General features: G+C 35.0%; 1 protein-coding gene across 1 annotated transcript; it reads right to left on the bottom strand.

The window, feature by feature from the left end:
* Positions 1-1951: 1951 nt before the first annotated feature.
* Positions 1952-5772, bottom strand: LOC132174045 (increased DNA methylation 1-like). Its single transcript, XM_059585758.2, has 8 exons — positions 5059-5772; positions 4665-4773; positions 4476-4564; positions 3985-4223; positions 3623-3709; positions 3442-3541; positions 2337-2535; positions 1952-2253 (listed from the first exon to the last, which is right to left on the bottom strand). Exons 1-8 carry the CDS (start codon positions 5746-5748, stop codon positions 2024-2026), a joined length of 1743 nt encoding a protein of 580 aa, XP_059441741.2. The 5' UTR covers positions 5749-5772; the 3' UTR covers positions 1952-2023.
* Positions 5773-11873: the final 6101 nt, after the last annotated feature.

An 11873-nucleotide genomic window follows, 5' to 3' on the forward strand; every position in this document is an offset into this window, starting at 1 on the left:
CGTCAAATTAAATAAACCTAATCCTTCTATACCCCCTTGTGCCACCGTCGTCTTCATCTTCCCCACCGATTCACTGTCCATGTCGACGTCTTTATCTTCCACACCGGTTCTTGCGTCCATCTCCAGGTGAGCTGTTGGGTTTTGTAGCACGATTGAAATCGCTGCCAGAGAATCGCCAGAAACATCACGACGGTAATTAAGCCACCTTGCTTTGGAGCTATTTTACTTCCGTCTTTAAGATTTTGGGCATCTTCGATCTGTGAGTTACTCTGAGATTTTTGGGCATATGTATTTTTGGAGTAGTGCGTTTTTGGGCGGTCTTTCTATGGAAATTAGGATTTGTTTTTGGGCATTGAAGCATCTTCAAAAAGTGTTTTTGGGCATCAGAAACAATCTATCCCTCTCTATGTTAGGGTTTTTTTTTTTTAATTTTTTTTATGGCAAGCACAATTGTGCTGTTTACTAGTAGGCACAATGATGAACATCATATATCATTTTGGAGTAATATCAGGCACAAAGTACTAATGATGGATACCACAAAAGAGTGTCTTAGGAAAGAAAAAATAAATAAATAAATAAAGGAGGAAAAAATTGGGTGATGGTTGGCAGTCAATTTTTTGTTTTTGTTTTTTTTTTTTTTGTGGACTTTCAACTCTCAGAATCAGACATGAAGATGAAGGCATGGACAGTGAATCGGTGAGGAAGATGAAGACGACGACAGCACATGAGGATATAAAAAGATTAGGTTTATTTAATTTGACATAGAGTGTGTGATGGAGCCTCAAAATGACGTAGAAAAGATTATTTGTCATTTTTTAAAAGCGTAAATAAAAAATAACACGTGTCTTATTTTTATTGGGTGTGAGGCGGCAATGAAATGGTTTTGTTAAGTCATTTAACAGAAAATGAGTTCAGAGAGTTAAATGTTATTTTGACATACTCTAAGGACCTATAAATTATTTTTTAAATCATACAAATTAGGCCAACCACATGAACCAATATTTCATTTATCCTTTTTCTTTCTTTCCTTTTTCTAAGCAAGAGATGTGTCAATAAAAGAAGAAGAAATACAGATAGAAGTGTTGGGTCATCCCAACAAAGATAGCTGAATAGACAATACTGTGGTACGAAAACCATAAAAATAAATAAATAAAATTTGATAATGGGCTAAATAAATAGCTTGGAGCAATGGCTCCTTGGCATGCAAGCCAAGAAAGGGCCGTCGGAAACGATGATTTTTTTGACTGTTCAATGGATGGGTTGCTTAGAAAATGTTTTATTATGACGACCAGAGAACGGTAGCCATAGTAGGAAAGATAGAATTGATAACAATTGGAGAAGAGGAGCTCCACTCCGATGTTCGATGCCCTGCGGTTTACACTCTAGGGATATCGGATCTGGATCTGATACTCGTCATAGGCGAAAAAAGGGGCACCAATGATGAAGAGGCACCAACTTTGTCATTTTGATAAGGTGGTTTGGTTACTTTTTCTGTCAACTTTTAAGACAATTACTTTCATTGTCTGCTGAGAATTTCTAAATAAATAACAAGGAGGCTCTTAAGGCAATTTGCATGCATATGAGAAAGAGAGATTAAATACAAGGTTAATAATGTTATTAGGAGACAAATAGCCACGAGCCCACAACCAACTCGTGCTTCAAATTCTCACAAGATCTCCTATATTCTCTTCCATCCGGATTAAAAATGGAAAAGAGTAGTCATTTTCCCTCATTCAATTAAAAAAAAAAAAAAAAAAAGGCTTGAGCTTCAACATGATGCAAACTCCAACTTGAAACATGCCTAAACAAGATCTAAGATTATATAGAAAGTCATATAAACTTTAATCTCTTACAATCATAATACGAATAAAAAAAGTAAACGCATTTAAAATGTACGTAAATATGAGTATTATTTTTGTTTACAGCCACTCCTAATACCATGATAAAACAAACAAAAAAAACATAATTTTCAGTAGAGACTTGGACCTGAATCCTTTGATGAAAGGATGTTGGGTTGATTGTGTTATGTCAACCTGTTCCATGCCATTCCAAGTGTTAGCATCTCACCCTCTTCTGGAGGTTCAAGATTCAAGTCAAGAAGTGGCAGATTTCTTCCATTCTGCACCATCTGATTCTCATCATCCTCAACTTCATCAACCTCCATTTCACTCTGTACCATCTGATTTTCCTGGTTCTGTCTTGGATCTACTCCATTCGGATTCTCATTATTTTCATCTTCATCAACTTCCATAGCTGATAAAAAGAAGGGCAAAATTAGAAAAATAAAATAAAGAAGTCAAAAATAGGTGATGAGAGAGAGAGAGAGAGAGAGAGACCTTCAATATCAATACATTCTGATTTCATCAAGGTTTTCTGTAATCTGACAGCCTTAGCGAACATCAATGTGTTGAAGGAGATTAAATCTTTCATCACAGCATCCTCAACTCTCGAAAAACCATATTTCTCAGTCCACATTGTAACAAGATCCTCAATAGATGGAATCACCAAACACTCAACTTTAAGAAAGCAAAGAACCTGAAAGTCACATCACCATGAGAATATTTGTTCCTACAAAGCACTTACTATCACAAAGAAGCAAAAGTAGGAGGCTCAAGTGATTGAATGGACCGCCCGCTAACCGTTAACCGCTAACCGTTAGCCCCACACACACACACACACATATATATATATGAAACTATGTCATTTTGGTGTTTAAATGTATGTAACTCTAGAAACGACGTCGTTTTGGGTTTTTTTGAATTTTTTTTCTTCTATTTTTTCCTTTTAAAAAGCGGTTAGTGGTTATTAGCTGTTTTATTAACCGCTAACCACCGGTTATTTAAATAACTGCTAACTGCCTAAGCGGTTGCAGTTATAACCAATAACCGCTAACTATAACTGCATTTTCACTCCTATCTGACACCATAAAAAATACGAAGAAGAACTTGAATATGTTTTTCTACACTCTAAAACATGTACAAGTATTATTAATTTATACAAGTGGGGTGAGATAGGTTTTCATAATTAAAGGGAATCATATCACACTACATAAGGAAAGACAGTTTTTTATGATTGACTTTCTTGTATGGCATGAGTGAGCTTTCAATCTTAAGTTGATGTTCTTTCCTTTGATAAATTGTTTCCTTTGTGGGTGTAAATGCTCCAGCTAGCATATCTTGCACCAAATCTACATTTGATGATTTGCTAGATGTTGGCTTGAGCCAGAATCGAATAGAGTTGGACCAAAATGGTCCCCTAGATGTCTGTTCGATCCAGGATCGAGCAAATCCTTTCCAATGGATGTAGGCACAACTTCGAACCATGTAAATTTCCTATATATGTGTTGTTTTCTATATACTTTTGTCTTTATTTTTTTCCGAATTTTAACATTATATATGTTCATATCTAGAATATATTTGCATGAATATATCATCAACTTACAGATTCAATTGCAGCCAGAAGCTTTCTCCACATCCCTTTATGCCTATAGTTTTCATTGGTTGCAACAAAGGGCATCTCTGCAATCTTCTTCCCATGTATTCTGTAGAAAAACCATAAGGTGATCAATTTAGTTTATAAAAACTAAATTATTTCATCCCTCACAGATTATGAACATATATACCTCAGACATGCTGCGGAGATTATCTCATCATCCTTCTCAAGAATAGCCGTATAAAAACCATTAAAGTTTATCCTATTCAAATTTGATCTGAAAAAAAAAAAAAAAAAAAAAGAAGAAGAAGAAGAAGAAGTTAACACTGGAAAAGTAAGCAGATCACTATTTCAAAAAACTAAATGACAAACTCTGATCCAAGGGGTCGGCTCGATGCAAGCAATTTCTCGGGACCACGCCCTCGGGCGAAAGCCCTGTGTGGAGGGGTACTTTGCAGTTTGCACGGTGTTCTAGAGATCTAATCGGGACGGAGCACTAGATACTCTGGTTAAAAAAAAAAACTTAATTGTCAGAAAGAATTGATCGCTTACCCTCGATTGTAAATGACACTATGAATCACGTTTATGCTGGTGTGGCGGTCTATGGTTGTAATGAAAGATTGATCCAACATTCCCCATACAAGAGCAATCTTGCAGTTACATTCAACAATCTGATGCAAATTATTGATAGGTGCAGCTGACTCCAGGTCTGTTTGGCGGATTAAAGACCAAGTCAATCCTCCATCTACCTCGTTTCTGACTCCCAACATTCTCTCCAAGTGCTCATATATCTTCAGCATGCACAAGTTAGGCCAGAATCCTTACAATATTTAACAATACTTGTATACAAATAAAGCAGCAACTTTTTGGGACTGGGATTTTAAACAGAACCGTAAAAGTATATCATTTGAGAATGCGTTTGAAAACGATAAAAAAAAAAAATTGCGTTTTCAAAACGCCAATTCTAAAAATGCATTAAAACCACAAACCCAAACGGACCTGAGACATCATCAAATAAAAAATGTTGAGACATATGAAAATACCTCCCTGCAGCTCTGCCCACAAAAGGAGTTGACAGGAGTCACTGGAGTATTAAGATCCAAGTCTTCTTCAAGATAACATGCCCAGTGATCTGCAACAAGCACAACTTAGAATCTGTATATGGAAATATGGAAATATATATACAAAAATCCCAATAAAATTGAGGTATATATGGAAATATATATACATACATTTCTTCTGACATTGAGAGCATGTGAATAATTCATCAGCACCATAGCCGGCAAGACCACAGTGTTTGCAGACACAGTAAGGGCATAGCCAATCATCTTGCGGAATAGTCTACAATTCCCATGATTCGATTAATTATATGCAAATAATTTTTAGAAAAAAAAAAACAAAAACAAAAGGGAAAATTACACTTATTCCCGTAACTATAGGTGCTTTTGCAAATATAACCTCAAAGTTTAAAAATTTACAACATCGGTATTTCAAGAATTTTCGCTTTTTAATTCCACCATGCTCCCGTTTCGGATACCGACATTACAAATTTTTAAACGTTTACAAAAACGCTTATACTTTGAGAGATAGAAGTGAAGTTTTTCCAAAAGGAAACTAGATCCTTGCCTCCATATGCATACAATCTGTATGAAAAGTTGAAGGACAATTATCACAACATATCAAGTCGCCTCCATCTGCGCAGATCATACAAGCATCATCATTTTTGTCGACAGCATTCTCTTTAGGCTCAATCTTGTTGAATCCATAATGTTGTGATCCCAAGAGTTGGCATTCCAGCAGAGAAACACGTTTCCTGGCGAGGAAAATGTTTGCATATGGCCTTTGCAGATCATCACACTCAGCATGAACTTCAAACTCCCACACTGTAATCTCCTTCTTACAACAATGGCAGAAAATCCCACCCCTTGTAATCATTCCCTTCAGGAGTATTCTTCTGCGGGTTTCATCCATGTACCACACTTCTGCATTTTCCTCAATCATCTCCATCTCTATCAACCTTGACAGGATTGTTCTTCTCATCTTAGGTTGTATGCCGGCCGTCTTATTCGCGGATGGTCTAGCGCTTTTCTTAAACGAATAAGGAGCTCGTTTTCTTCTCCGACGACTTTTTCCCGCTTCCACCATTTCGACATCTGTGGTTTCTTTTGGAGCACACGGATTATTGTTGTTTCGTTGAGGTTGTCTTCGAGGCCTTGTTCTTGAATAGTCGGGATCAGAAAGGCTCGAGTCACTTTCGGAGCTGCTTGAGCTCACGTAAATTCTCTTTTGCTTCCTGTCTCTCAATTTATACGCCATGCTTTCTATTAAAAAGCCCTTAGATTTTCCGACGCAGCACGGGAAGGATTCCCCACAAAATATATCAACAACGTTAATTCAGAATCTCACCGAAATAACGATAAGAATACGTTGAAACAGAGTTTCACCGGTCTTAGTAAAGTCTCACGACTCTCACCACCGAAGATAAAAGGAGTCGCGTAAGCTTCAAACGAAATATCCGATTATTTATTTTTCATTCTGCATCATTTTCCTCTTAGAATCTGAATTTTGTCTGCGAAAATCTCTGCAGGAAAGAAAGTAGAGCTTAAAATAGAAACCATGAAAGCATACTTGGGTTTTATATATACAACAAAAGCATTGGAAAATCATTGCAAATTGTTACCATTAATCTGATTTTTTTTTTTTTTTTTTTTTTTGCTTTTGCTTTCATCTTAATTGAGATTTATAGTGTTCTTGACGAATTTGGAAGACTAAAGAAAACGTAAGAGGAAGAAAACAGCTAGCTCTATTTATTTCATGTAGGCATATCATGGAAGATTGCAATAGGATTATTGGGATAAATGTATTTATTATTTATGAGTTTGCTTTAGTATTGGATATTGTTCCAACATATAATTAAATCTAATATAGCTAAAAGAAATTTCAAAATCAAATAAAAGAAGGCACTATTATTTTTTTGTTCCAAACAATATTTGTGCTAATTTCTCTGAGAAAAGAGTAATTAATGCTATGTTTACATTCAATATAATTTACAACAAAATTTATCTTCCTTTTTCCAGACATTACTTTTTGGAATGATGAAAATATTTTCATCCTTCTAATGCTAAATAGTTCCAATTCCCCCAAATTCATCCATCCACACACACATTGAAAACCCAATAATATTATTTTTCGTCATTACAACCTCACTGAGATTATGTGGGAGCAATGAACAGGTCAAATTCTCTAAAGTTCATATGTTTAATTATTGACTTTTTCAACTCTAATTCTCTTTCAATTCGTAGTGAAATAATAATAATAATAATAATATATCACAATAATAATTTTACTCTGAACAATATTAACTTTTGTGATCTCCCGTTCTCTTATCCACTACGATCATAAATGGGAAAGAACCTCTACTGTGAACCCCCTTTTCCCCATTCAATTAGAAAAAAAAAATATTATATATATTAACTTTTGTCCAACGAGTTTAGTTTAATTACAAAATTTAGGATTAGAATATAATCAACCACTGCCAACAAGATTATCTATTAATTTTACCATAATCTTCATCATTGAGTTAACCCTAATTAAGTTTTATCCCAAGCACACCTCCCCCTTTTCCCTTTGTTTTATAATAACCAAACATCTTTAAAATGTTTTAGCAGCAAAAAGAAAAGAAAATAATTAATCTACCATCATTTGCAAATTTTAAGATCACATGATATCTTTGTGTGATTTATTAATCTGTGGCCCAAAAATTTATTGTGACATCTTTTTTTTTTAAAAAAAAAAAAACATGGAATTGCTGTTTGTGACTGTCCCCTATCCTTGTAAATATTTCCAATCTTTTTTATTTTTTCATTTTAGATAAAAGAAAATAAAATATATACTAGATATTTGACAATAATTTTTTTGTGATTACACTATTTGTGTATAAATATTAGATCAAAAGACAAAGTGAAAAGACGAAAAAAAAAAAAAAAGTTTTAGGAAACAAATTAAGATGGCAAAAAGAAATCATATATGGAGCAAGAATTCCAAACATACATGCACAAATTAGAAGTAAGATTTGAAGACTTGAAAAATTATGTAAAATGTTTCAAAATATCAGATCTCTAACATATTCTTCAAGATCGTCTATAATATGTACATTTAACCAAAAATCAACTTATCTTTACTCATAAAAAATCACCATTTTTGCTTGTTTCACATATTAAATGGAAAATCTTACTCCAAAACCAAGCAGATGAACTAGAAAAATGGGTCTTTCTTGTTTCAAGCATAATTTTGTATCTTAAAAGGCAATCAAGAAAGGATAAATTACCTAAAATTTCATGGAGAATGCCATTACTCAAGATCTTTGAAATGCATGTGCTTATGAGCTTTCTTCAAATGTCAAGCACCAACCATTCCAAATAAATGATCAAAGAATTGTTCAAATTCCTTCACACCTTGATATAGTTAGATGCGAAATCGAGCATAGATAACAAAGAAAATGGAAGAATACATCTGCTTATAAGCAATTAAGAAGAGGAGATATGGTGGCTAGGCAGACTGAGAAACGGCTATATATCACTTAATTAATTGCTAAGAAAAAAAAAAGGCCAAGTTGCGCTGTCACATAGGAGAGAGACACCGGGCAACGAGTTCTAACTGCATGCAAGTTTGTCTTGATATGTGGCTTCGTATTTAAATTCACTTAGAAAAGTTTAGAACTTATTGAAATTAAGGTCCCTCTTAAGGCAAACTTGACATAATTGCTCACTTTGAAGAGATTACCTTTAAATGAGGATGATGTGTTGATGAGGAATTGCTTTCAAAGATGGGAACTACAGAAATTAACGAAATTTTCGTCACCGGCAACCGGAACAACCTATAACATCAACAAAGTATAGATAAGACATCCAAGCTTTAATTTTAGTGCTTTTTGTTTAAAATGGGATCATAGTTACAACCAAGAAGTTAAATTTTACTTGCATGGGAGTTCACTGAGATTGGCCAAAGTTTTCTACTTGGTCTTGCCCATGACATGGTACTTAAATTTGGCCTATGTTAGCTAGTTGGAAATTCTCTAATTTCCATATGTAGAAATGTCTTAAATACAATTTCTCATGCATTGAAAAGAAAGGCATAGTTACGCATTTTTCGCGTATACTTTCTGTATGCATTTATAAGACTACACACTTGAAATGAGTATAATGCCCTGAATATTATTTAATCATTCAATCAACACATGTTTATCTCTTCACAACAATAATAATCCTAAGTGACTATACAATTGACTAACTAAAATTGAAATACATTTGAGATTGTGTCAACCGAAGCTTCTCATCTGCATTGGCCTTGTGATTATGCCTTAAGTAAGTTGGATGAACCTGTGTCTCAATACGCTCCCTCATTCGAGACATTGGAGAGAAAACGTTGAGAGTGGAAGCTAAACGACTAATCCTTGTTGAAATTAACAGCTTAGTGAGGATATTTGTCACTTGATCCTTACTGGATAAAAACTTGACCAGCAAAGTCTTGGTGGCAACCTTAAACAATCAAAATGGTATGTGTTTTGTTCATGGATTGAAAACTAGATTTGAAGAGAGGTAAGTGGCCCCAATGTTATCACAAAACATAGTAGGTTGAGTTGGAAGATGAACACCAAGTTCCCAAAGAAAAAGTTGTAGCCAAGTAATTTCAACAGCCGTATTTGCCAAGGCCTTGTACTCGGACTCAGTGCTTGAGTGCGTGAGAAATAGTTGGTTGTTTCTTCGAACTTCATGGTAAAAGGTTCTTGCCGAGAAAGACACAGTAGCCCAAGGTAGATTTTCGATCATCTGTGCACCCAGCCCAATCAACATCTAAGTTAAAATATGAGATGAGGGACATATTTGAAGCAAAGAGGCCATAAGAGATGGTGTTTTTTAGGTATCTTAAGATACTGGAGTGATCCTACTATGCTTCGGTACATATATGGATCTGAGAAGGACGTGCCTGCAAACTTGATTAGAGGAGATGAATCTAACATGGAGGATGTAATTGGCTTGGTATTGGCCATATTTGTGCGCTATAGTATGTCAGTAATAAATCTTTGCCAAGTCAAGAGGATACCATTGGAAACTTTGAAGACTTTAATGCCTAAGAAGAAATTGAGACTACCTAGGTTCTTCACAAGAAAAACAAGTGAGAGAGTTTGAATTCAACTTTCAAGGGAGGCAGTTAAGGCATTGGGTAGAGGATATCTAAGAGTCCCATCAATGATTTTTTTGGGTTTGTGAATATGATTCTGAGATCGAATGACCATGGGGTGGACTCAAGGAGGTGTTGGGATAAGCAGTGCAGGTGGTTGGGAAGGAGGGGAGGCTGCAACAGAAGGAGGAGTAGCAAGGAAATGTTCGAAGTTGGATTCAAACATTCAAAGCTGAAAATAGATTTTTTTTTTTTTTAAAAAAAAAAATGAGACACCTCATCCAATCTTATCCATTTGAATCATCTATAAGTAAAATGCTACGCCTCTCAACCTCCATTTTTCACCCTTTGCTGTACTAAAACCCTAGGAGAGAAAAAGGAGGAGAGGGGAGGGAAGATGTTGAGTTTTCTCTCAAGAAAGGTAACATCTTTATCATAATCTCATCTCTATTGCCTTCTTGCCAAGATTTCTCTGAGTTATTTTATGTCCTTGTGCCTCGTAGTTTTAAGTTGTGTTTATTTAAGAAGTTTATGTTTTGTGCAGGATAATATGCGTTTGGGGTTGTTGTTTGTGTTGATTAAAATGTGTTTAACATGTTGAAGTTGTTAGTTTCGCTGTAGTACCATAAAACTCAGGGGTTGTAACCGATCTACTGTTTGTTATTGTTTTATTTTAAGATTAGTAATGGGTTAGCGAGTTAATAATCTTGACATACTTTTTGGTGTATGTGCGTGTTATTTGTAAATAGGACAATCTTAGGCTTGATACTAGGACCTTAGGTCATGTTGGGATGGATAAAGTTTAAACTTTTTTGTTAATAGGAACTTCTGCCAAACCATTGAACATTGCAAGGGGTTGTCGAACGTCCGACCATGAACGTTTGACATGATACTCTAGCGTTCGACAGCCAAGCAAAATGACTATTTTGACACTTTTTATAATGCACATAAAACACAATTTAATATAGTGTGAATTCTATATTTTGTGAAAATGATGGATGAATAACAAGATAATGAAAATGATGAGTTTGTAAATGCATGCATGTAAAAATTATAAATTAAATTGCATCATAACATGATATACTGGTATGTAAGGGATAACAGTCATGGGCTTATTATTATAAGGGTTAGCCTTATGACCAAAGGGATTTAATTTTATTCTTTGGCCTTGGATCTAATGATTATTTGTGACAAGCGCACTATGAAAAGATGGGTCACCATTAGAGGTTAGACTCGGTCCGGCTACTAGTATATGGCAATATGTGACAATATCTAGGATGCCGATATTGTACTATAGGTCCTACGAGACAATGCCAACCCAAGCGAGAAGGGGTTAAGGGACCGAATAGACCATATAAAGTTAAACTATGACTTGTTTCTCTTCATTATCATTTATTATATCTATATTGCATTTTCATGTCATATAATCTTTTAACTAAGAAACTTACTTTATTCCTGCTTGTGATTTATATACTTTTGTTAACAACTGAGTTTATTGCATAAATAACATTTCATTTATGTTTATTATTACTCACTAAGTCATAGATATATGCTTGTTTCTATCTATTTGTAAAATATTTATTGTTTTATAGTTCAGTCTTTTAAGGATGTCGGGAACGAAAGTGGAGGAGACTTTTTCCCGGTAGTGATGGAGCATTTGGCCCGACTCCTTTGTAAGGGATATTTTGGGTTGGGAAAGGATTTTACTGAAGAACAATGACAAGATAAGAACAAATAGCTGAATAATATTGAAATAACTGATAGTTTGAGCTGTTCGAGAGGCTCTCTCTTCTGAAGGCATTGTCTACAATATTCTCCAAAAATCTACTCCTTCCCTCACATACTCATGGCATATAAAGCCAATTCTGGTAGAAGATTCTAACAGAATTACAGCTATATTATACTACCTCTCAAAACGACTAGCTAGGATAACAAATAAAACGCAGCACTGAAAGGGAAATACAAAACGCAAGGAATAAAATAACAAAGCAATAAACATAAGTGGTTGATAGCTGGAACTTCTCAAGCCTTCTAGCCCTGCAGTCACGTGAGGTCCATAACATCCTTTTTGACGAATTGGACCTTGGCTTGTTAAAGGTTGTAATGGATGAGCTTATACAGGGAAGAAAAGTCTACCATTTCTTCGCCTATTTGCACATGTATCTCATTCAATGTGTTTGGACTAAAACTCCCCAAGTTGACTACGAGCATGTGGTTGAGGTTATTAAGGATTATGATATGACCTATGAGAATCTTGTCGA

The sequence above is a fragment of the Corylus avellana genome, chromosome 3 (assembly GCF_965113065.1).
Source record: "Corylus avellana chromosome 3, dhCorAvel1.hap1.2, whole genome shotgun sequence".
Lineage (NCBI taxonomy): Eukaryota > Viridiplantae > Streptophyta > Magnoliopsida > Fagales > Betulaceae > Corylus > Corylus avellana.